The 27,421-nt window shown below is 34.4% G+C and overlaps 2 protein-coding genes across 2 annotated transcripts; one reads left to right on the top strand and one right to left on the bottom strand.

Annotated features, from left to right (window-relative positions):
• Nucleotides 1–11,070: 11,070 nt before the first annotated feature.
• LOC134274383 (octapeptide-repeat protein T2-like) lies at nucleotides 11,071–11,496 on the bottom strand. The gene has a single exon (XM_062756665.1). It carries the CDS (start codon nucleotides 11,494–11,496, stop codon nucleotides 11,071–11,073), a length of 426 nt encoding a protein of 141 aa, XP_062612649.1.
• Nucleotides 11,497–23,812: 12,316 nt separating this feature from the next.
• On the top strand, nucleotides 23,813–25,285 carry LOC134274375 (tachykinin-like peptides receptor 99D). The gene has a single exon (XM_062756658.1). It carries the CDS (start codon nucleotides 23,932–23,934, stop codon nucleotides 25,168–25,170), a length of 1,239 nt encoding a protein of 412 aa, XP_062612642.1. The 5' UTR covers nucleotides 23,813–23,931; the 3' UTR covers nucleotides 25,171–25,285.
• Nucleotides 25,286–27,421: the final 2,136 nt, after the last annotated feature.

Here is a 27,421-nt window from a genome sequence, read left to right as displayed (position 1 = left end):
ACCATAAGATTTCTAAATTAATAGTATTTAAATCTTTACGCTCATAAAATGCAAGTTCATTGGATATATACATTGCAACTCCTCCTCCATGCCTATTTCTGTCTAGACGAATAGGTGGATGAAATCCATTTATTGCTAATACCTCATTTTCTATGCTGTTATCAAGATGTGTTTCACTAATTGTTACAATATCAAAATGTGATAGTTCTGCAGTTATAATATCAAGTTTTGGTAATAAGCTGCACACATTGTTGTGTGCTATTTTCAATGAACTAAGTCTCATATTATTTGAAGGACCTGGGTTTGTTTCAATGCATCCAAGTATTAGAAGAATGCGAACCACAGTGACATGATAATGAATATAAGAATATTTATCACTGCAGTTGGCGACATACAAAGGGATAAATAAAAAACTACTTACTATCCATGGCTTAGATATACTATTCACAAATTCAATCACTGGTGTCAAAAATAAGAATATATTCAAGGAAGATAGCGAGCAAAGCCATGGGTCGTGGAAATCTGTATAAAACCGGATATACATAGAAGAATACTAAACACAGAACCAAATCCGCACAATTACTAGAAAAATAAGTGTGCGAAAAAACAAAACAAGAAAAAATATATATATACTCAATTCTCATTATATCGCGGGTTTCATTGTATCGCGGTATATCGCAAAAATGTTGATACATAGTCTATTTTCTTTTTGTTGATAGACATTATGAATGTTGTTTGAATGTTTATTATTTTCGGTGATTAAGAAGTATGGAACATCCTGTTGAAAAAAAATAAAACGAAATTTTCTGATTTCCTGTCTCCTTTAAATTATATTTAGACCATTAGAATTATAATCTCGTAAAAATCATAATAAATTTCATATTTTAAAAGTCTTTAGAATATACAATTGTTCACTTTTTCATGTAGAATTACATCGTAAATTCAAAAATAAAAATTGAAGTCTGTATCATTTACAAGTTTCCATGTATTTCCATACCGCGATACAATGAGACTCTCCGATTTAGGAGGTAAATAAGACTTCCTGTTTTAAAAATAGACCACAAATTAAACGATGCAAGCTCGGAAAATAAAGTTAGGCCAAAGTTTGAATTACAATTATCATTTGGTGTAAGTTAAAACAAAAATTAGAAATTACACTTTTTATTCAAAAGAATTTAGTACCGCGATATAATGAGACACCTGTATACAAACTAAATAAGAAAAGAAATGTCTTGAAGGAATGACATCTTTCGTATTGTAATGACAAGCAATACGAAGTAGAGGTATTTCTATAATGAGAAGTAAGTACAAAAACCTCATTACATGTAAGTACATGTATACAAGATAAGCATTGTTGCTCCGTAAAATATCAAAATGATTAGGAAATCATTGATTAGACGTGTTATTTAAATGATTTATAATTTCTATGATGAATAGAAAACGCTTAAACGCAAATTAAGTCAATCATGATCAGAATGTTACTTATTTAAACCTTCCGCTGATCTATAAATAGACACGGAAATCCCCATACACTAAAGTTGGGTTTTCCTGGTAAAATGCACATCTACACATTGTTTCTTAAATATCTGCAAAGTTTGACCAAATTCTGTTCAGCTGTTAAACTGTTAATTTCTATATTCAAGGTATAGCCAAAAATCTGAGTTAAAAAGTGTGGAAATTCTCGAAAAAATGGAATCGGAATTCCCTGGTAATTTTCACATCTAAACATTGTGTCCTAAATATCTGCAAAGTTTGACAAAATTCAGTGCAGCAGTTTTAGAGTAGTTGCGCTGACAAACTATTCATCTCTATATTTAAGGTATGCCAAAAATTGAAGTATAAAAGTGCGGAAATTCCCGAAAAATTAAAGGAACCGGAATTTCCTGGTATTATGCACATCTACACATTGTGTCCTAAATATCTGCAAAGTTTGACTAAATTCTGTGAAGTGGTTTATGAGGAGTTTCGCTGACATTAAAAACAGGACGGCCAGCCGGACGGATCAAAAAATTATACCTCACGCAGCTTGTTGCGTGGGGTATAAATATAAAAGGATAAGATAGGCTAACGAAGACTCATTTTTGGCCCATCGCGTTTTGGATATTTTAAGTCTAAAAATGATGCAACAGATTATCAACAAAAACCTGTTGTCTCCCCTGTCAGAAAATGAGCATTGGTTCTAGGTTATTGGATACATGGATGTCAATTACAAAGTCCCAAGTTTTGGTATGAGAAATCGTAAATGTCGATAGAAGGTGTGCAATGGCGCTATGTTATAAAAATTCTATGAAATTAAGTCTATTTAATTAAATGTTTATATTCAGTGCTATGGGAGTTACAGAAAGAATATAACAGTGTCCATGTTATGATATTGAAAACCACAATTTTAAATCTACAATAGAAAATTGATGAATAATAGGAGGTGCACGATGGCACTATGTTAGAAGTTTGTATGAAAGTCTAAAAAAAATTTCAGTGATGTAGAAGGTGTGGAAATGAGGTGATTATCCCAATATTATAAGAAGAAATATATACATTTGTGGTATCTCTCCATTATATAAACATACAGAGAGAAAATATCTTCAATTCTGTATGAAGTTTGTCAGAGGTCAGAGGTCAATACGTGACCTAATCACATGGCGCAATAATATCTACCGGTACATAAATTATAAAATGACCTGCTCTACTTGCTTTTCGTGTATAAACATGAATAAAATAAGCAAGTAAAATGATAATTATTTTATTTTAAATGTAAACAAGTATTTCATACAGTTTTTGGGCTATCGATTCAACCTGTGTACATAGAGAAAATTAGGAGCCTAGCGTTTGTTTACATTTTTCTTCACTTTTGTCAGCTGCACAGTCTCTAACGTTCATCCTTATTTTTTGGATAGACCTTTGGTTAAATTTTCATGATAAACTTTTATATTATCTTTAAATTTTACTCACGATAAATGTGTAAATCTGTTGGAAAATATCATAGCAATCATGCCATGAACAGCTGCCAAACATCTCGGTGTTTTCGTAGTTCAATATAAAGCTGTCGCCTGCGGCCAGTGTCTCCGTGTTACTGTTTATCAGTGTTTTACGATAAGTATGCCTTTAGTTACTGAAACCGTGGAATATTTTTTATCAAATTGCAAATTAACTGGCTCGGACAAGTGTCTCAGTCCATCGGATCCATCCATCCCTTTCCAGCGACCGAAATTCCTCCAACTTTTTATCATCAAACTTCGGACGTGTTTTTTGTGTCTTTTCAGCATCGATTATCATTTTCACGAATAAAATATTCCCAGACAACCATCTGTTCACTATTACTGATCACAAGTAGCTTTTCACAAAATATTCCCTTCGAAATAGATTCCTTAGACTAATGAATTTGAAGCGTAACCGCCATGCAAGCCGATTTACACCTTGCGTCATTTTTCAAAATCTACGACGGACGGTTAGTGCAATAATTTAAATTCTAAAATATTCAATTGTCTGTCTCAAATGTATATATAAGTAATAAATAACAAGTTTATAAACTTCAATGGGAATTGAAGTGGGTCGGTACGTGATCAAATCTTCTGAGAAGGCCTTCGGCCTTCACAGGATTTGACAACGTGACCGACCCACTTCAATTCTCATTGAAGTTGATAAACTTGTTATTTATTTCTTAATAGCAGTGTCCAGTTATTTTTCAAGTGTGACAGACACCTTTTCAAAATCTTCTGCACTTAACCGGTAATTAAATGGTATTTGCAAGCTGTCTTTTGACAAACCAACTCAGACTGTCCCGAATGTATGTCGTATTTCAATAGATATATAGATCTAAAAATTAGGTTTTTTTATTATGATATTTATTTTAAAAAAACAAGTAAATGTGTTTGTAATTTGTATAAATACAAAATAGACATATAGAAGGAATATCCACAAATGTGCTGCAAATCAGATACCAGTTAATGTAATGGACTAAAGTTACAAGCATGATAAAATTCTGGCATTGCTAAAACTCAACAACGATCCCAAATAACAGCTTTTTTATATAAAGAAATAAATTAACGAAACTTTAACAAGCAAAAATACTTTCTTATACCGTATATGTGGAAATTCTAGGGAGACGCAAATTTATAGCGATTTTTCCATAAAAATTGGTAAATATTATTTTTAGCGGTAAATAATTTTAGCGATTTAAAAATACTCACTAAAGAAGCTATTAAGCAAGAATTGCAATTAATTTTTAGCCGTATTCAATTTTATGGCGATCTTAACAACCTCGCTATTATTGCCAACATTAAATTCTCGCTGAAAACTCTACTAATACGGTAGTAAAAAATGATATATTCGTTCATGTAAGGCGAATACTAATGACTTTAAAAAATAACCCATTAAAAACAAGCAATTTTTTATTTGCATGGGGATGCTCAGAATGCATCACGTATACTCTAGTATGCATGACATATTTCCCACATTATATAAAGGAATCGGCAAATAATAGGCTGGGTCTCTTGTAACCATACATATAATTCATGATGATAAACTTCGTTTTAACTGATACTGTAATGTATTTTAATCTATGAGTATATACTTTCCACTGCCAAAACGGGGTATATATAAGTTTATTTAATATTTATTAATTTTCATACACGTCAGATTCCGTGGCTAGGTTACAATGCTGGTCTGTGATATCATAAACTGTTTTTCCATTAGCAAAGTTTACAACACGTTAATCATTTAATTTCATGGTCCTGCCAAACCACAAAAACAGAACAAAACAAAGCAAATTATATATAACAAAAACAAAAAATCTTTCACTAAATAAATTGTAACCAGAGTATTATTACTAGTTTACACAGAAACCTTTTTTATGTATTGAATGATAAAATTTTCCTCGTCTGATGTCTATCAGATGATACTGATATATCTACCTTTCTAATTTTGTCTGAAGTAAAACTGCTGAAAAGCACACTGTCCATACGCATCTTTACTTCGACGAAAACTTCCAAACTTCCCTTAATTTTCTCCATTTCTTTCACAACCCACAAAATTTCGTTGTCGAGGGCGTAAAAATTTCCACTGTGCTCAATAACCCTTATTCTTCGTGGAATTGTTGTCGTTGCGAAACTGTGAACAAGAACTTTGGCAATAGAATCTCCCTCATATACGTCAGATATAGCTGGAACAGTGAAGTGTATACTAGAAACCAACACGTATTTATCCTCTAAAGTTGGCAATTTCAAGATGTTCTCCGTTTTCTTCCAGTAAACACCTCCAATAGGTGCAGAGATTTTCAAAGAATCGCTTAGTAAATTTAACAATGTTGAGTAAGCCATAGGATAAGAGGGTCTGCTTTTTATTATGACTTTTATGTCCACTGTTTTTCCAAATTTTTCCAGAGTCCTTGAAAGCCATAATTGGTCACAATCACTTGTGTAATAACGGTCATTGACTTCAAAAACATCTAAAGGGCAGGAAAACTTTGGTGAACTTTTTTGAAGCAATTCATCTAATCTTTCACCAAGGTCTTTTCCGTATACTTCATAACGCTTTTGATAGAATCCCACATCTTTAGGAGTAAGTTTAATAACAGGAACTGGAGCAACAATAGAATATGGACCAACCTGAGCGTTGCCTTTTGAATATAAAGCTTTTTCACATAGCTGTTCGTATCTACTTTTAGGCTCTTCTCGTCTTACCACGCCTGTCCTGTATCTGAGTGAACCATTCCCTTCGTAACTAGGTGGTGCTGCACTCATCTTGGCTTTATTCCAAGTTCTCCAAGCACTGCCCCCAGGATCTCCACGGACTTGGACTGAGATTCCAGAGCTGTATGTTGTGAATTTGTATGGCTGAATATATCCAAAACGTACCGTTATTGTTTCACATTCACCAAGTTCTTCTAGTTTTCTGAAAACCCAGAGTCTTCTATTGTCTGATGTATACGTCAAACCATTGCGACTACACACAGTTATCGTTGGAATAGAATCTAACGTTGTTCTCTTAAGCAGTAAATCATCAAGGGTTTCTCCTATTCGTGTTTTAGAATGAAATGTTTTTATTCCGAAATGAGACGCAATAGAATCCTGACTATACCGTATAGCTGACGGTTTCAGATGAAGCATTCTTTACTCGTTTAATTTCCAGGAAATCCATCCTACTTTCGCTTCCGTTTTTAAAAAATATGTTTGTAGGCACTTTAAATATATGAATTACACAAGGGAAAGAAAATAAGAAGGGGGTGGAGAACTTTGTTTCGTTTAAATTAAAGGCAAGTCCCATCATTCTGTCGTTAGGGAGGTGGAAAGGACCAGGCACGTAGCATCGTTTTTGATAGTGGGGGCCAACCAGAGAAAATTTTTTTTACTTGCCTGAAAAAGTTGACAGGCCAAAAAAAAAACAAACAAAAAAAAAAAAACGGAAAATTAAAAGTTGTCCAAACTCAAAAATCCTATTTCGTGGTGTGTGTGTGTGTGTGTGGAGGGGGGTGGGGGGTAGCCAACTTTTTTCAAGGCCAACTTCCTTTCACTTCCAATTCTTTCCTATATTTCCTATTAAATACACTGTGGTAAAAAGTGGGGGGGGAACCATCTTTTCCATGGACATTTTCTATAGTAAAGGTAATGTTGGGTAAAAAAGTGGGGGGGGGGGGCAGGCCCCCCCCCTAGCCCCCCCCCCCCCCCCGTTGCTACGTGCCTGAGGACTGATCAGCTGGAACAAGATGCCCATTGGGCTAGTACGCTCACATGAGTTACACTGACCCTGCTCTACGTATGTACAGTTTTAAAAAAGAGGTAAATTATTGACAAACAAGTACATGAAACAAGAATATCAGCAGTTTTGTTTACAAACATCATTCCGTATGTTATATGGTCGATACAATAGCACTCTCATCAACTTGCAATTTATCATTGAGTCAAATGTTGAATTAGACGTTTTTCATACAAATTGTTTGACTGTTTTTAGACACTGCATTGAAGACGGATTTCTCAGCTATTTCCCAATCAAAACAAGGAGCACATGGTGGGTGTGATCGGTCGGCAATGGATGCCCACTCCTCCTCATGGCATCTGATCCCACCTCTGATGTATTGGAGGTTATTGTATTCTCTGCTATTAATTTGTATTGTTTTATGGACTTTTGAGCTTGCATGACTACTGTTCGTTATATCCAAATACATGTACATGTATTTTATTTTAGCAGCTGACCTTGAAATTTTCTTTAATTTCATAATTTTTTACTATATTGTATACCAAAATATATCCGAAAGAGAGTTATGATTTAATCCAAGTTTAATCCACATTACTTGCATCAGTGTTAAACCAAAACTTTCAACATGATCTGATCTCTAACTTTGGCCACATCGGGAGGTCAACATTTCTGCTACATTATGAAAAAGTTCAGCTCTTTACTTCTACATTTTTTGTAATTTTTTGGATAATCATTACCGCTATATTTTATCAATAAGACATTTCACAATCACCGAATAATAGCCATTACCGATGTACATATCGAGTCAGCTATTACCGATGTACATACCCCCGTGGTTCTTCGGATGAGTCCGTATAAACCGAGGCCCCGTGTCACAGCAGGTGTGGCACGATAAAGATCACTCCTTGCTCAGCAGCCGTAAGTGCCAAGCATAGGCCTAAATTTGCAGCCCTTCACCGGCAATGGTGACGTCTCCATATCAGTGAAATATTCTGGAGAGGGACGTTAAACAGTATACAATCAATCAATCAATCATATCGAGTCAGCCAGCAATGCCACAGAATTGTAAGATCTTTTCATTATGATTCATTTAAGAGATTTCTGAACGTCAGGCAGTACAGATCGAGAAGAAAATGACCTTTAAAGATCTAAATATTTTAATTTAAAACTTCTAATATTGTATTGAATAAAATCAATTTATGATAAAGAATTTTTTAAAAAAAACACCCTGTTCAAAATCTTATCAACATCCCGTGGTGAGCAAAGGGATGTCTCATGCATGTATGTGTGTGCATGTTGAAATTTTTATGAACTTATTAGGGATGTCAACGAATAGTCGACTATTCGACTGTCAGTCGAAAGGACCGACTATCGAATAATGCGACCGACTATCGACTAAATAAAATACGATAAAAAAGAGCGATAACACTTGATTACAAATTTATCTGTTTATGAAAAAATTGTAGACAAAATTATTTTTCTGAACAAAAACTGTTGATTTTTCATTATCAATGTATAAATGGTTATTAATTTAATGTTCTTCTATAATCTGATAATTGTCAATAACTACTGTTTTTCTGATAAATTATGAATCACTGTGCTGGGTTTTGTTTCTAAAATTATAATGAAAACACAGTTATTTAGTCATTACATTCCATGTATCCATAATATTGTTATTTTAGTAATGTTCAAAGGTTCACACACGGTAGCCGAGACACGTTTTGATAATTTGATAATTACTTTAATAAAAACACGCATACTTTGTAGTGTTGTAAGCTAGGGCATTTAGCTGTTTTAAAGTAACGGTAATCGCGGTATTAACAATGTCACACGGGCACCTGACGTGTAGATGCTGTGTTTATCGTATTTTATTTATATGAGTTTAAAAATATTTGCTGGTAGTTTTTGATGCATATTAAAACTAAATAAATATAATTTCATGTAAACATAATAGCTACAAGTCAAGTGCCTGTGAATATCTGTCAAAAGCACACGTTATGCAAACACCAAAGAAGGATAACTCTTGCATAGTCTATGCAAACAAAAGTAAAACGGAAATCAAGATTTTATTATGAAAAAAATGTTCCGAATAGTCGACTATCGTTCGAATAATGCAATCGAATGTTCGACTAAGGAAAATATATATTTTGACATCCCTAGAACTTATACATGAACAAGTCTCTGACTAACGAAAGAGGCAATGTAGCGGTAAAGTATTATAATTAATGTAGCGGTAATGCAACCTTTTTGTAGTGGTAACGAGTATAGCGTTTACGACAATTTTTAAAACATACAGGTTATGATACGCACCTCTTGACCGTTGGAATAAACTGATTCAACATAACTTAGATATGCTTTTCTTTTATATTTTGTATGTGCTTTAACTCTTTACAACTTTTGGAATTGCTATGCAACATACATTGAATCCTCGCGTCATAGAAATATTACTTTACCATTTCCCCGCAAGCACTTTATAGCGGGGTACAAACTTCTCTAAAGTTTAGCGTAAATAATATTCTGAAATAATATTTTAGTTAGAAAATAACTTTTCTTATTTCATGAGATTCAAGCAAGTATAAAATAGTTGGAATTTGGCAATAAATTGAAGATAAAATGAACTTTTTAAAGTGCGTGAAAATGCGTGATTGTGGGGAAACGGTAAATGCGTGATTTTGTGTTAGAAATAGGAAATGGTATATGCGTTAAAATGCGTGACTGCGGGGAAGGGTATTAACGGGTATTGTCACTTTTGAAAAGATTTCCTATATCCAATCCTTAGCTACAATAGGAATGATACCCCTTAAATACGTTACCCAGGTATTTAAAGTCTCAAAATTAATGTTGAAATAATCTCGGGCATCACTTTTACACTTTAATCTGTAAAATTTACACTTTAATCTGTTAAATTTACACTTTAATCTGTAAAATTTACACTTTTTCCAAACAACCTGTACTGTAATGTAATGAGTTGTAATCAAACAGTTGTTTCGTGATATTATACATGTAACATGTAAAATGAGGTATAAAATTGAGATTTTCACAATTGTTGCAATTTATTTTTACATGAACATGAATATATGATAAATATAGATGGGCGATTTTCTCGTAGGCCTCGTAATTTTCTCAAGCAAAATATCGGGGATCTGCTTTTATCCAGTATATTTCTTAACTTGCACTATAGTAGGAAAAACAGTAAAAATATATAGTATATTTCAAACATAGGTAATCAAAGATTACGAAGCTTACCTGGAAAGTGTAGGTCATGTCTAGTATCAGAAAGAAGTCTCGATTGTCCATCCTCAGATGCATCATCCACGCAAGTTTGGTCCATGTAGGGCTTATTATTTCTTGTAAGTCACTCATCTAAAAAATGTAGGCCAGATCCAGCATCTGAATCAAGTCTGGTCGTGTCCATCGTTGGATGCATCATCCATTCAAGTTTGGTCAAGATATGGCTTATAGTTTTTTGTGAATAACTTGGTCACTCATCTGAAAAATATAGGTCAGATCCAACATCCGAATCAAGTCTGGTAGTGTCCATCCTTTGATGCATCATCCATGCAAGTTTGGTTCAGGCAGGGCATATAGTTACTTTGGAATATGCATCACCCATGCAAGTTTGGCCCAGGTAGGGCTTATAGTTAGTCGAGTTTACACATGCTCAAAAACATGAACCTGGTCACTCAATTTTAAATTTATAGCCCATTCAGAATATTATTTCCCAAACGGACCATTATATCCCATTTGGGCTATTGGTCCCAAACCTGTTAAAAGCGTAGATAAAGAATGCTCAATTGCCCTGAGTGCCAGTATATGTCTAAATTTGAAGCCCTTACCGGCATACGGTGACGTCTCCTTATGAGTAAAAAAATTCTCGAGAGGGATGTTAAACAATTTACAATCAATCGGTCAAGTATAGAGTTTTAGGTCGTTGAGCAAATTTTCTTCAAAATTAATTTAAAAAGAGATTGGCTATCGTTCTTCGTACTGGATTTTCCTCATAACTGAGCAGGTCCATTCGGATTCCTTCTTTATTACTTGACAAATGTAATCTTGCTATTGTCCTTCCGTATGACACTCGGGTGGAAATCCTGAAGCCTCCTGTTTGATCTTGAGGAAGGTATCGCTGTGAAAGTTTAAATCTTGACTGCTTTCTGGAAAGTGCCAAACATCGTAAATCAGCTCTAAAGTATATCTTGTATACATGTACATGTATCTCTCTCCACAATCCTTCCCTCTCTCCCCACTCCCTTTCTCTCCTCACTCCTCTCTCTCCCCACTCTTTCTTTCTTTCCTCACTCCCCCTCTCTCTTCTCACTAACTCTCTCTTCTCCCTCCTCCCTTCCCACTCCATCTCTCTCTCTCTGCCTACTCCTTCTCTCACTCTCTCTCTCTCTTCACACACTTTCTCCCCACTCCCTCCATCTCTCTTTCTCCACTCCCTCCCTCTCTCACGACACTCTCTCTATCCCCGTCTACCCTCATACCCTCTCTCTCTCTCTCCACTCCCTCACCCTCTCTTCTTACTCCCCTCTCTCTCACCACTCCATCTCTTCCCTTTCTATCTCTCTTCTCACTCCCTCTCTCTCTCGCTCCTCCTTTCCTCTTTCTCCCCACTCCCTCCCTCTCTCTACACACCCTCTCTCTCTCTCTCTTCTCCTTCCCTCTCTCTCTACTCCCTCCCTTTTTCTCCCCAACTCGTCCTCTCTCCCAACTCTTCTCTCCCAACTTCCTCTCTCTCCCAATTCCCTCTCTCTCCCACACCCTCTCTCTCCTCTCCCTCTCTCTCTCCCTCTCTCTCCCCATAACTCCCTCTCTCCCCAACTCTCTCTCCCTCTCTCCCTCTCTCTCTCTCTCCCCACTCCCTCTTTCTCTCTCTCTCCCTCTCTCCCTCTCTCTCCACTCCCTCCCTCTCTCCACACTCTCTCTCTCTCTCTCTCCCTCTCTCATTCCCCACTCTCTCTCTCTCCCTCTCTCCCCACTTCCTCCCTCTAACACCCCACTCCCTCCCTTTCACTCCCCGTTCTCTCACTCCTACTCTCTCCAACACTCGTCACACTAACTTGTATGAATAAGTCTCACCTCACTCCATCCCTCTCACTCCTTTCTCTCTCTCTCTCTCTCTTCCCTCTCTCTCTCTCTCCCACTCTCTCTCTCACTCCCCACTCATTAACTCTCTCTCTCTCCCCACTCCCTCCCACTCTCTCCCCACTCCCTCTCTCTGCATTCCCTCTCCCTCTCCCCCACTCCCTCTCTCTCTCTCTCATTCCCTCTCTCCTCACTCCTCTCTCACTCCCCATTCTCTCTCTCTCTCTTTCCCTCTCTCCCCACTCTCTCTCTCTCTCTCTCCACTCTCTCTCCCAATCCCTCTCTCACTACCTCTCTCCCCACTCCCTCCCTCTCACTCCCCAATTTTTCTCCCTCTCTCCCCACTCTCTCTCTCCCTCTCTCCTCACTCCCTCCCTCTCACTCCCCAATCTCTCTCCCTCTCTCTCTCCACTCCCTCCCTCTCACTCCCTCTCTCTCTCCACTCCCTCCCTCTCACTCCAAACTCTCTTCCCACTCCCTCTCTCCCCACTCCCTCCTTCTCTCTCTCTCCCCACTACCTCTCTCTCTCTCTCCTCACTCCCTCCTCTCTCTCTCCCCACTCCCTCTCTCTTTCTCCCCACACCCCCTCTCTCTCTCCCTCTCTCCCTCTCTCCCCACTCTATCTCCCTCTCTCCCTCTCACTCTCCATTCTCTCTCTCTCCTCTTTCCCAACTCTCCCTCCCTCTCTCTCCCCACTCTTCTCTCTCTCTCTCTCCCCATTTCCTCTCCTCTCACTCTCTCACTCCCTCTTTCTCACTCTCTCTTCTCTCACTCCTACTCTCTCCAACACTCGTCAGTCACTAACTCTAACTCTCAATAAGTCTCACCTCTCTCCATCCCTCTCTCCTCTCTCTCTCTCTCTCTCTCTCTCTCTCTCTCTCTCTCTCTCTCTCTCTCACTCTCTCTCTCTCTCTCTCTCTCTCTCTCTCTCTCTCCACTCCATCCCTCTCACTCCCCACTCTCTCTCTCACTCTCTCTCTCTCTCTCTCCCTCCATCTCACTCCCCACTCTTTCCACTACCCCACTCTCTCTCTCCTCACTCCCTCCCTCTCACTCCCCATTCTCTCTCTGTCCCTCTCTCCCCACTCTCTCTCCCTTTCTCCCCACTCCCTCTCTCACACCCCACTCTCTCCCTCTTCTCCCCACTCCATCCCTCTCTCTCTCTCCCTCCCTCTCTCCCCCACTCTCTCCCTCTCTCTCCCTCCTCATTCTCTCTCTCCACTCCCTCTCTCTCTCTCCCATTCTCCCCACTCCCTCACTCTCCCTCTCTCCCCACTCCCTCTCTCACTCCCCACCCTCTCCCTCTCTCTCCCCACTCTCTCCCACACTCTCTCTAAATATAAATATAAATAAGATCTAAAAACTCTAAAATTATTATGAAAAGATCCCATTTTTATCATTTTACTCCCCATTTTACCTTTTAGAAGATCCCCAAAAATAAAAATGTACTCTCTCCCCAATTCTAAGGAGAATAAATTTAAACATCACAGAATACTACTTCCCATTTAGCAATTTGATCTCTCCTATCTTATATATACTTCTCTAACAAATATTTATATGCTTACTAGCATGCTTTTAACTAGCATTAAATGGCTTTGTTATCTTTGTGAAGTCTTTGATGAAGCAGTGGTAGGAGCCTATAAACTTTATCTGCCTTAGAAGGTCTGGGCCAGACTTTATCTATCTTATCTAGATCTTGTTCTATCCCATCTTTCAAAACCACATTCTATGTGTTTCACTCTGTCCTTGAAAAAAGCAGACTTTTTAGGTAAAAGTTTTAACTTTTCCCTGAGGTGGAATTTCCCCCCCCCCCCCAAAAAAAAATTAAAAAACATATTCAAAAAATTTAAAATACATAAAAAGTATTTTTTTATCAGTTACATGTAAATTATTTTACCAAATACCAATCATTATAATTCTGATTGAGAACAAAATCAAAAATAAATGAAGTGCTACTGGTTTGTATTTATAAGAAAGGAAGAGAAAAGTAGCAGTTGGGAATAGAAACTTTACAACAGCAATAAATAGGATAATGATCCATGATTAAGTCTCTTTTTGTGGCAATATATTGCAATAAGACTACAACTGTAGGAAAAGCTTTTAAAAAAAAATATTTTTTTTATAAATTTTAGTTACAGAAATTTGTATATTTAGTAACCATTTTTGCAACAGCAATCAAAATAAAAATGAATTATTGTATTTAAAATTACTGTGTGCTAAGTTATATTGAAATTAGTTCAAGACTGTAAGAGGAGTAGCACTTTTTAAGTATTTTAAAGAAATTTCTATTTTAAGTAACCATGGCAACAACATTAATCAAAATCAAAATCAGATACATAACATTATGAAGTCTACTTGTGTGCCAATCAATTTATACATGTATTCAAAATCAGACAAAAACTGTAGGATGAGTAGCATTTTCAAAGTATTTCACAGATATATCAAAATTATGGATTTATTGAAATCAAAAACCGATATACAGAATTATGTATTTTCCAGTGTAAATTACTTCTTAGTCCAAGTTATATTGAAATCAGATATATTGTCTGATTGGCATTTTGAAAATATTTAATATAAATTCCTAATTTTGATAACCACAGCAACACCATTAAAACACCATTTATCAAAATCAAAAACCAATACATAGAATTATGTACATTCTGTATCTTTGTGTAGACTACATGTGTGCCAAGTTATATTGAAATCAGACCAAAACTGTAGGAGGAGTAGCATTTTGAAAAGTTGTTTACAGACAAACAGATGGACAGACAGCTATACAGACAGACAGAAGGACAGACACAATACAATCGCATAAACTCTTCTGGCTTCTGACCAGTAGAGCTAAAAAAAATTAAAGTTGGCTCAGAATGAAACAAAATCAAAGAAATGTCAAAAAATCTTTTAAAAAATTAAGGAGGAATGCCACACCAACATTTTATCAAATAGATCTTTAAGACATCCCTAATTAAGTATGGTTTGAGCATTGAAAGGCTGATAATAGCTTAATTATTTTAAATATTAATATGACTTTTTTTCTTGTACTTTTCCAAATAAAATGAAGAAAATAATTAATGTTCAAATTAGATGCTTTGGATTTAAAATTTTGCTGTAAATGAATGCATTAAATGAATATCTAATAAAATATGTAAAGAAAAGCTGTGTAGATACCTATTTTTTATAACTAAAAAAAATATTTTATAATTATGAAAATAAAACACATTATTTGTAAATTTTCTTTAAAGTTGTGGATAAAATATTCACAAAACCAGTCACAATTTGGGAAAACATGTTAGTTAATCATTTGTATAAAAGAAATTCAAACAAAATCGACAAATTTTAGAGAAAATATTTTTCTAAATTTTGGCCAATTCCGATCAAAATTAAATCAATCTCAACCAAAATTGTACAATTATCATATGGAAATAAAATCATTTTATCAAGAATACTAGTTTGATTAGGTGCAAAAATGGTTAAAATATAATTGACCTTGACAATCAAAAAGATTTCTTAATTGTAAATGCATGAAGGAGACAATAAATTAGTATTTTATTCATTTTGTGTTAATTTTGATTGGGATCAGTTTTATTTTGAACAGGTTAGATCCATATCTTAAAATAATTAATTTCTCTAGAACTTTACGTTTTTACTTCAATTTAAAAAAAAAAGATTGACAAAGATGTTCTCCTCAGTTGCGACTAGTTTTGCGGTAATTTAACTGTAGGTTTAAAAAAAATATTCATAAATACATGGCCATCTTTAAATATGTATTTGTTTCATTTTCAAGGAGAGATCAACATTGCCTCTACATCGCCAAAAATTTTAACTCATTACTGCTACATTTTCTCAATTTTTGTGCCATTTTAAAAAAAATTAAAACATCAACTCAAAACCCCTACATACGTAGCATTTTGAAAAAGTTCTCAGACAAGGTCTATTTTTATGAAATGTTGATGGCATAAAATTTTTACCCATTTTCCAATAATATACGTAAAAAATTTGGTGGTTTCCGGTGACCCTTAAAAAATACACAGCTATTTTATTTTGATTAAGCATGCTTCACGGAGCATGCTTTGTTTTCGCACGTTAACTTTACATATACATTTTATTGATATTAAAAATTGCACAGTTGTAGCGCAAAGGGACTAATGATATTTTTCCACAGTATTCATGAAACGTCACTTGACGAAATTTTGAAATAAATTGGAGGACATATGACTGTTTTATAACAATTTATACTGAGCTACTAAAAATCATGTGTGCATACAGGAAAATGTCTAAATAGAGACTTATATGCCTCTATATGCTTCTGAAATTGCCTTTACGTACAAAGGACAAAAGTATTCCAAAGGCAGTAGATTTTATATATACAGTATGATTTTCAAGGATTAACATTTTCAATGATCAGCTCCTGTGATATTGCATTACCCTGCTTATAATGCTTACTGCAAGGACGTAGCACCAATGGGTTTTGCATTGATTTCCCTTTACTGCGCTGATTCCTTATTTTAAGATCTAATAAAATATCCGTAAACAGCAAAAAGACATTATAGATAAAAGTAAATTTTTAGATAAAAAAATTTTTAAGTCGAAAAAAAATAAGAAAAGTCTAAAGATTGAAAGATATTTAGAACTCTGATAAAACTTAAGGGGATTGAAATATGATTGTCACATCAATTAGCCACACAATAATAATCTTTGTAAATTTTCTATATTTTAGTAAACGGACCTGATTTTTTTTCATACTAATAAAAATTTTAAAAAAACACTTCACAGAACACAATAGATTTTCTGTAAATCAATGTGTCAACGAATTTTTCTAACAACCCTCGTACATGTATAAAATCAGCAAGGGATGGTACGGAATATGATTTTCAATCGACAGAATTCACTATACATGTAAGTAAACTATGTAGTGAAGTACAATTTTGATTAAGAATTCTAATCAGAAGAATTTTATGTCTGTGGGTTTTATCTACAGTATTTGATTTTATTTTTATATTTTTAAAAGTGTTTTATTAAATAAAATAGATTTTGAATTTTAAAAAAAAAAACTCATCCTGACTTTTTTCTAATTTTTCTCCTCTAATGAGCAAGGAATTGTGCTTGTATATTAGTATGTTGCTAATGAATGAGTCAATATACATGTAGCAGTAATATATACTTTTATATGTAGCAAAAGTGACAAAGTAGCGATAATCAAAATCTCAAAAATGGTAGGATTTTTTTTCTGCTTTACAGAATTGTGCAAAATGATACCTGTCATGTAAATCACAGACTCAGAAATTTTTTAACATTTTCATTACACACTGGATAGTTATATTGATTTATAAATTTTCAATTAAAAAGCATTCTAGCAAAAACTAAAAAAAAAATTTTCAAAGTGCTGAACTGATTGGGTAATGAGTTTCTTTAACATCAAACAAATCATTTTGTATTGATGGCCTAATTATGTGTTTTATTTTCATAAATATATTTTTTTTTAATCAAATAGTCCATCTTGCCTTTCTTTACATATTTTATTAGATATTCATGAATATGATGCATTCATTTACAGCCAACTTTTAAATTGATAGTATTAATTTTTTTAATTTTCTTTGAAAGAATTGATACAAAAAAATTATAGAAAATAATTAAGAGCTAATATTGGTCTTTCAATGCTGAAACCATTGTATTAAAAAGGATGACTCAGAGATCTATAAAATAAAAGTTGGCATGGCATTCCTCCTTAATAACTGATTACTCTGAATAAAGGGCAATAACTCTAGTTCACTTCAATTTAGTCTATTTGTATACAAAATAGAGAAAAACAACAATTGAAAGATGTTTAAAAGGCAATGACAACAAAATGCATATATATAATATACACAATAAAATTAATGATGAAATAATTAAATGTCTTACTCAAATCTACTCTCTATATAGTGAGCAGCTAAAATCCCCCCCCAAAAAAAGTTTATATGTACTTTGATATAAAATATATTAAGAGACATGTAATATATGGTCTTATTGTTGTCACACACCTACTATTTTTCACTTGATCAACATACAAACATATATTTATTAATAATGTCTATTTATAAATCACTGCCCTAAGTTAAGAAACGTTAATAGAAAGCACAAAGAAATCACTTTTTATATATGTATATAATTCCCACCTTAATAACTGATTACTCTGAATAAAGGGCAATAACTCTAGTTCACTTCAATATTAAGTCTATTTGTATTCACTATAGAGAGAAACAATGATTGAAAGGTGTTCATAAGGCATCCATATAAACAAAAAGAATTTTGTGCTTTCTAATTAATATACCTATCATATAAAATGTACATGTATGACTAAGAGTGCAAATTTAATTACCTGTACCTATTATGTGCATTCTCCCACAGCTACCAGTTAAGCTTTGTCAACATCTGTTCAGTCCAGTCAGCAGTTGTCAAATAATATACACATATGTATCATGCAGTGCAGTGCAAAGATGTTAGTATAAGAATCTGAATTTTAAAACTATGTATCTATTACCATCAAGAACAGGGCACAAATGTTTTGTTTTTCAATTTACATGTACGTCCATTGTTTTCAATTTACATGTACGTCTATTAAGAGTAGATAATAATACAAAAAGACAGACAGACCAACATACAGACATCTGAATCCCTATAGCTATATACGTGTATTAAATACCCTCCCACTTTTCAAGCAGGGGTATATTATTCTTAACTATATACTGGTTAGGTAAACAAGTGCTGTATGGTAGACTTTCTTACCAATCGCTGGTGGAATAATTCCAATTGAATCACCACAGAGTTACTGCACTCAGAAATCATTATAATATAAAATCACAGATCACAGTCTTCATTACTATTGTACTTCTAAAGGCTAATGTCAGCCAGCACAAAACTCTCACTGTTGACATTAGAAGTTGACCATCATTCATCTGAGCTAACTGCTTTACCCTATGTTAAGGCGGCACCGTCCATCATCAGCAACCAACTACAGCACCAAATGTAGTAGTGGTCTTATGTGGAGAAATATAACACATGCATACCCGGTAGTTATGGATCCGTTATTCATTTCATATTGCAGTGTTGATATAGATGGATTCAGATGTAGTAGTCACTATAGCCCTATAATAAGAATAAACAATATTAAGCATAAAACAAGACGTGTTTGTGAAACAACTGATGCTCCCACATATGGTAGATAATAGTGAGGGTTGATGTTTCTCAGATGCAAGTCAAACTTCAAAGGTCAATGTCAAAAGATTAAAATTGTTGATATCCAAATGAAGGCCTTGTCACTTAGAACACACCTGTGATATACATGTATGAAAGCCCTTAGTGCTAACTGTTCAAAAGTTATGACCAAGATTAAAGTTTTCAAAACTCAAACTCTTAGGTCAAAGTCAAAAATATCTATACCCATTGAAGGTTGAGTAAAATATTAATACCATATAATCTCTATTAACCGCTCCGAGTGCTAAGAAAATTGTGCCAATTGAACATTATGGTTATTTTGGTAAAATTTTTAAAATACTATTTTAACTCAAAAAAAATCTTTTGAAAAAAAAAAATAATTTAATTCTAGTTGTAACGCTGTATTTGATTGGATAAAAAATTATTTTATATTGTATAAAATGGGTTGTCTATGTCACAGTGACTTGGGTCAGAAACGTATTAATCCGCCTGACGTTACATTCAAATTTTGTACAAATTGAAGTCATTTTGTTTGTACAATTAATTTTTTTCATAAATTAAATGAATGAAAATTAAATTATAAGGAATGTATTTAAAAGGCACAAAAATTTATAATTTATAAACTGTTGGAACAGTTTACGCTTTTTTATAAACCGCTATTGCGGTTTATAATAGTCACAAATAAATTATTCTAACCCAGTTTTACCTTTAAAATGGTTTTACTTACCTTGAAATTCATTCTTTAATTAATTCAAAGAACCACTAAAATAATGTCTGACTCTACTTAAAATGAAGATAATCCACTCAAATTGCATGTTTGTTAAATGTTTATCATTTTCCATCAAGAAATTGGATATTATTATTAGACAAGTTTTATTTTCACTTTCTTCACATTTTGGCAGACTTTTGATACGAGTCTAGATGATTTTAATCACTATACGAGGGGGAGGGCGGGGGCTATTTCCTGAAAATTGAAAAAGCTCTAGGAGGCGCTTACATGTAAAGGGGCAGGGGCTGTTAAGAGGAATTATACAGTACAAATGTGAATCTCGCCCCAACTCAATACAACTTAATAAAGGGAAATGTCATAGATTCAAACCACCATAGAACCATATGCACCCACTCAAAATTTATGGTCAAGGTTATTTTTTTTTTTTTGCAAACAAACAGGCAGATGGACAGCACAACAAATATTTAACTCCAAACTTGATTACAAAGGCACAAAAAATGTAACTAATTTAAAGTGCATATTTCCCCTTACATGAATTAATACATTTATTTAGAAAAACTTATATATTAATCTATATGCTAATTTCATCGAGAACATTGTATATACAGGTCCAATGCAACTGTTTCTTAACATTTTCCATTAGGATGTGATCTGAAAGTCACATCTTATCATTTTTTTGTCCCCCGTTTCGTGAAAGTGATGGGACATTTTAAAATCCCATTCGTCTGTAAGTCTGCTAGTCTATCCGTCTGCCACAAGAACCTTAACCTTGGTCATATCTTTTGAATGGCAGGGGCGAAGTCACTGTGTTTATGGTTTATGGGGGGCTGCCCCATTTTTTTTCCAAGCCTTACTTACACTATAGGAAATCTTAATTGAAATCCCCAGGTTGCAGATACATTTTTGTGATGTACCGAAATAAATATTATGAATTCCTCTGAAAGTAGCTGACACTTTGAAAGTTAACAAAGGCCCCCCCCCCCCCCCGAAATAGGATTTTCGACTTTGGGCACCTTTTTTTTTGCTTGTCAACTTTTCCAGGAATGTAAAAAAAATTACCCCAAATAGGTAAATACCCCCCCCCCCCCCCCCCCCCCCCACTTTCAAAAACGATGAGCACTACGCCACTGAATGGGAAGAAACAGGACTTTCATATTATATTATACATGTTTATTACTCATGACCAGACCTTTCTGAATACACTACAACTTTTTACCCCTTACCTTGACCTTGACGTTTGACCTATTACCAGTGAAAGTCCTTTCTTAACTTTAGATTTTGACCTCGTGACCCTGACCTTGAAATTTAGCCTACTTTTCAAAAAAGGAATGATCCTTATGACTTTTGATTTAGAAGAAATAGGGCTTTCATATTTTATTGTGACAGAGCATTACCTTGTGTATATATATTGGTGGCATTTTCTGACTTCTTGTCATAGGTTTTTGAAATATATAGTACTAGTATTTGATATATATAATATATACACTATCTAAATAATGACATATACCCACAAAGACACCGAAAGCGGGGTTCCACAATTCTTTGAATTTCCTTGTTAAGAATGAAATGTTCTCATACCAAAATGAGACGCAATAGAATCCTGACTTTACGTATATCAGATGGTGTCAGGTGAAGTATTTTTTTTAAACAATAAATTTCCTGGTAACTACACACTTTGAAATAAAGTTTTAAAACAAAAATATGTTTGTTGGCACTATAAATACTTTACAATTACAAGAGGGATAGAAAATAAGAAGGGCTGGGGGAGAGTTTTGTTGTAATTAACGACGGGTCACATCTGACGTTAGAGAAGGGGATGGGACTGACCAGAAACAAGATGCCCTCGGGCCAGAATGCTTACCTGAGTTTCTGAGTGACACTGACCCTGCTGATTTTTATTTTATTTTCGTCTTAAATTTTATATCCTTACTACATATAGTAAACGTAACAAAATATAATCCCAAGGGAGCTTTTAAGTCTAAATTTAAGTCTACAAAACACTGTGATACTTGAGTTATAATGCGATCAATATTGCCTTCAGGATCCTGATCTTTGACTTCGACCAAAATTTAACCTCGGAGCGCAAAGTAACAATAATTCCACATAACTTACTCTTTTAAATATGCATGATTTTGTGTTGTATTGTCACTGCTTGACCTGGATCTCCATTTTTGAACTATTTTTTTTTTTCCAAAACACCCCAAAAAACTTTTGTGACATTAACTCTTCAATGACATAATATGAAAGGGCGTTCGTCATACTAGTATTTGACACAACAGACTTGTTGTCAACTTTTCACATTTTCATACTTCTTCAAAGACACCACAGCGGCCAATTTCTTTGAAAACTTGCCATAAAGTATCCTTAGGTGAAGGGATTAAAGTTTGCATAAAGCTTTACGTATATCAGATGGTGTCAGGTGAAGCATTTTTTCAAACAATAAATTTCCTGGTAACTACCTTACTCTGGGTTCCGTTTTAAAAAAAAATGTTTGTTGGCAATATAAATACTTTACAATTACATAGTAGGTGATAGCAAGGATTTTAAGGAAATAAATGGCTTCTTTTAAAGAATCACTGGACCAGGAAAGATGAAACTCACGTTGAAGCATCCTCTGATAGTGTAGTGTAGTGTAGTGTAGCTTCTGAGTGACACTGACCCTGCTGATTTTTATTTTATTTCCACAATAAATTTTATATTTTACATAAGAATATATTATATAAAAAAATATAATCTTCCAAGGGAGCCAAGCCATGTCTAAATTTATATAAAAGCATACTGTGATACTTGAGTTATAATTTGTTCAATATTGCCTCCCAGGATAGGATCTTTGGCCACAATAGACAAAAATTTTACCTCGGAATATATAAGAACATTCTCCAAAAACTTACTCTTTTAAATATGCATGATTTTGTGTTGTATTGTCACTCTTGAGACGATTTCTTCCTATTTTCCCTTTTAGTTCACCCGAGCCGAAGGCTCAAGTGAGTTTATTAAAATCATGACCCCCCGGGGGAGAATGTGGCCACAATGGACGATCAAAGTTTTAATATAGGAGTATACACAGTAGGAAAAATCTTCTCCCCAAGAAATCCAAAATTAGTTTTAACTATAAGTACTTTAGGATGCTTTGACTAATTGGAATATATGGAGATAACGAATAGTATCAAAAGTCTATAAAACAATGCAAGATAGGAGAAGCGTAAACTCGGACCTCCAAAACATCAGAGGTGGGACCAGGTGCCATGGAGGAGTGAGCATCCCCTGCCGACCGGTCACACCCACCGTTTGCTCCTTGTCATGATCAGGAAATAATGAAAAAATCTTTCATAAATTCAGTATATAGATAATGGACTAAAATTACTATGAAAAACGCCAGTCAGCATTTGGCTCAATAATAAATAGCATTTGCTGACATCATTGTATCGACCCTAGAACTTACGGAATGATGACTTTAAACGAGATATTATTGTTTTATCACAGGGACTTGCTCCCGGCGTGTAATAATTATTTATTAAAAAATCAAATACCGTAATAATAAAACTACACAGTTTCATTATTACGGTATATGATTTTTTAATAAATAATTATTACACGCCGGGAGCAAGTCCCTGTCGTTTTATCAACTTGTTTGTCAAAAAATTATCTCGTTTTAGAAATTGTTAATATGTATAGCATGCCCTTGATCTTAATTGAAAGAAGCATTCAAAAATTATAATATTTTGATGTCAAACTTTTATCGCCGAATTTGGCCTGTTCAGTATGTGAAATTTGGATCTGGGAATACTGTTGTCTTGCTTGCTAGTATATACTCAGTATATAACAGTCTCCAAACCACCATCCCAGGGATGCATGGTGTAGATCAAGATTAATTTTTTAGAAGAAAATCATTAATTGCTTAGCAAGATAAACGAAATGATTTTTTATATATCTGCAAGAGATCTACATTTCAATGACTTTCTTCCTTATTGGTGCGATCTAGTACGAGGGTCCTCACTTTACATTAGCACACATGCACGCATACTCAAAACCCGCGGAATACTATTCATCTCCAGGATACATAAGGAAGGAAAAAAGTCACTAGTTTGTTCCCAATAAATCACATCCTGGTTCAATAAGATACATTTATATTTTCCAATACGATCAATCACGATCGATACCTGCTACATGAAAGATTGGAAGTAAACCTTTACATATATTTGACTTTTCTGTAGACTTTGGACACAATCATGAATTTAGGAAACTATACGCATACTCAGCTTTTGGAGGAAATGAATACCTTGTTTGCTAAAAGGGGCGCGCAAACGTCCGCTGTGACCATAGCAATCGTAGTTATTGGTATCATAGGAAATGTATTCGTTCTTCTTGCCTATTGGAATCTTTATAAAAGAAAGACCAAGCAACTAAAAGGCCGCTATTTCATGCCCCATTTAGCGCTGGCGGATCTTATTGCGTGTGCGGTTGGATCATTTGTTTTCCTTTTCTTCGACTTTCATCGACTCACTTTCTTTTCAGATGTCGGGTGTCGACTGTCGACTTTTTCTGCCTGGTCGACAAACGCAGTCTCGGTGTTGATGTTACTCGTGATCTCTGTCAACAGGTATTTAAAAATTTGCTGCCCCCACCACCAGCAGATGACGCTGTTTTGGAAGCGTGCAGCCCTGTTAATCATAACGGTCGTTTCCATTATTTCATGCTTGCCATTTCTTCATTTGTCGGGAGTTCGTCAAGGATGGTTAAACACAACTGAATTTGCTGACGTCATGGATTTGCCTCCTCATTTGCAAAACAAAAGTATACATTACAACCAGTGTGCAACGGCAAAAGACAACAATATGCTCTGGAAGCTTTTCTATAATTTTTTGTTTATTGTACAGCTTGGAAACATGGTGGCGATGATTTTTCTTTACGTTCCGATGGGGAAAATAATCTACCAGAAATATCGAGAGAACAGGGAATCACGCCCAGTGGAATACAAGGCTGGTGTTTCTGATAGCAAAGGAACGACATTTACCTCCGAAAACACGTCACAAGACGAGAGCGCCGTCCCTAGCACAGATATTGCGGAGTCAAGTGACGTCCAGTCTCGAAACGTCACCAATCAAATCAGAGCTCGTAAACCACGTGGTCGAAAACAAAAGGCATGGACTAATGCCAGAAACAGATTCACAGTTATGTTTTTGGTTGTCGTTATAGTTTACGCCATTACAAATTTACCAACTTTTATATTTTTATACGCTTACATGGAGAGCAGGAGATTTCGAAGATATTTTATTGGTGATTCAGACTTCGAGGTGTACAATCTCGTTTTGTCTCTACCACGTATTCACCTTATCAATAACATTGTTAATCCTTTTATTTACGGATATTTCGACTTGACCTTCAGACGAGAGGTCAAGGCTATTTGTAACAGTATTATCATGAAACCCAAAAAGATCTGCTGTTCCTGCAAAAAAGTCGAATTTTAATTGTTTTACTTAGAATAACAGTTTCTGAAATCATATAGCGTATTTTGTAGAATAAGACGTCTTTGTCCATGACTGTACCTTATTATATAAATAATTGGTATCAGTGATAGATGTAAAAGTATACATATTCGTTAACTTGTATTTGTTGAAAGATTTTGTTTTGTAAAATTCATAAAAATTTCCTTGAATGTTTCTATTTTCCAATAATTTTTGATTGTCACCACAGAAACAAAGCTGATTCAGAATTTATTTGATAAGAGGGTTGGTTCTTTGTAGTTTTTTTTTAAATATACTATACCCTCTAGTAGACTGAATACTTAAAATGCCTTCTTAAAAGAAGAGTATAGTGCTCTGCGTAATTTAAATATTTTGAATTATATTAACCGGAACGTGGAAGGTTTTTTTTTCATTTAACGAACAGACTTGTAGAAAATTCATTAACTATGACAAAGCTGCATGTTATCATAGGTTTTGAGCCGTGCATGTAGTTAAACTTTTGAAAAAATGTTAAGCATGCGGCCATTTTAAGTCATTCAACTTACTGTCAAATTGACCAGGTCTTCCAAAAATTTATTGGGATTCCCATGGGTACCAATTGCGCCCCGTTTTCAGCAGACCTATTTTTTGTTTTCATATGAAGCAGAATTAATTTGTCCAAAATCTTATATATATGAACAGAAGAAAACATTTGATGTGGCATTCAACTCGACATGTAGATATATGGAGGACCTTTTGTCAATTAACAACGGTAATTTCCATTCTTATGTCGGTACGATATATCCTGGTGAACTTGAGATAAAAGATACCACAGAGTCTGACACTTCTGTTTCATATTTGGATATTTTACTTGAAAAAGACATTAATGGTAATCTAACTACCAAGTTCTATGATAAACGTGATTTTTACTTTTCAATCGTCAACTACCCTTACTTATGCAGCACTATACCTTCATCACCTGCATACGGAGTTTATAATTTATCGCAGTTGATTCGATACGCAAGAGCATGCTCTACGTATGTACAATTTTTAAACCGAGGTTAATTATTGACAAACAAGTTAAGTGTGCAATTCAATACTTACATAAACATTAAAAGTATTGCAGGGGTCTTTCACTATAACGTTTTTTTTTTTATTTAATGAAACTCGTCAACTCCAAGAAAGAGGCCAATAATGTTAAGCACGTATAAATTGAAAATGTCACGGCAAGTAACTAGTATTTAAATTGAATTAATGGAAGCTTTGAATTGTTCATGGAAGAAAAATTAATCTATATGTACTTCCACATTGATGAAACAAGAGCCACAAAATCAGCATGAATTTTTTTAACAAATGAATGGAATGTTTAATAAATCAATAAATAACATGCAAAAAAGTTTAAATTTGAAGTAAATTTTGAAAAGAAGTTCCTAGCTTTAAGGTATAGAATTTAATTTATCTGAGCATATTTCTTTTTTAGGGTTATACTAATTATAAACATAAAGCGTTACAATAGTGATTCCAGGAAAGATACACTGTTTATTTATATACTACATACAGAGGAAGTTATTTCAAGAAATTTTTAATACATGATCAAAGATGAAAATATATGTACTTAAACTGTGTGAATTGTACCAAACTTATAGCGCCTTCTTTTTCCTACTTTGATCAATGAACAAACATATATGATATTGGTGGGTGAAAATTAAAAAAGAAGATGGGTGAACAAATTAAAGCGAAGGATATACTTTTTCTTCGACAAATTTTCAAATTCGTCTAAAATTATAAGGTGTACTTTATATAAAATCTCAATTTTCAAATTCTCACCAAATTGATTTTATTTGATTTTTTAAAGACACGAAATTAAAATCTTTCAGAGAAATACTGGAGTCCATAAAGGCAAGGTCAATGACAAACGGCACTCTTTATCAGAAGTGTGTATATAGGGTACATGTTGTGGTCAAAGTGGAGATCTTAAAAAATGAAAATGATACTCAAGATTTTAATTGCTTGGATCCATACAAAAAATTATTAGTTTTCAAATAAAAGTTTTTGCCGAGTAAAGAGTCATAGCGCATTCAAGATCAAAATACATGCACAATTGTAATAGCAATGCTTTGTGGAGTAGCATTTTCATGTTGCAAGTTTGTTACATGAAAATATATAAAACAAGACATTATTATTAAAAATAAAACAAGACAGCAGGATTGTTTTTCCCGAGATATTTTCAAGGTGCAAAGTTGTATTATATATATCTTACATTATGTATACACGT

The sequence above is a fragment of the Saccostrea cucullata genome, unplaced genomic scaffold (assembly GCF_032062105.1).
Source record: "Saccostrea cucullata isolate Sc308-1 unplaced genomic scaffold, CSIRO_AGI_Scuc_v1 ctg343, whole genome shotgun sequence".
NCBI classification, from domain to species: Eukaryota; Metazoa; Mollusca; class Bivalvia; order Ostreida; family Ostreidae; genus Saccostrea; species Saccostrea cuccullata.
This window is presented reverse-complemented; position numbering and strand designations above follow the sequence as displayed.

What these genes read in the sequence shown, in the direction of transcription:
- LOC134274383 (XM_062756665.1), bottom strand. Translation starts at nt 11,496, where the DNA reads ATGGGGAGAGAGAGGGAGAGAGAGAGGGAGAGGAGAGAGAGGGTGTGG.
- LOC134274375 (XM_062756658.1), top strand. Translation starts at nt 23,932, where the DNA reads ATGAATTTAGGAAACTATACGCATACTCAGCTTTTGGAGGAAATGAAT.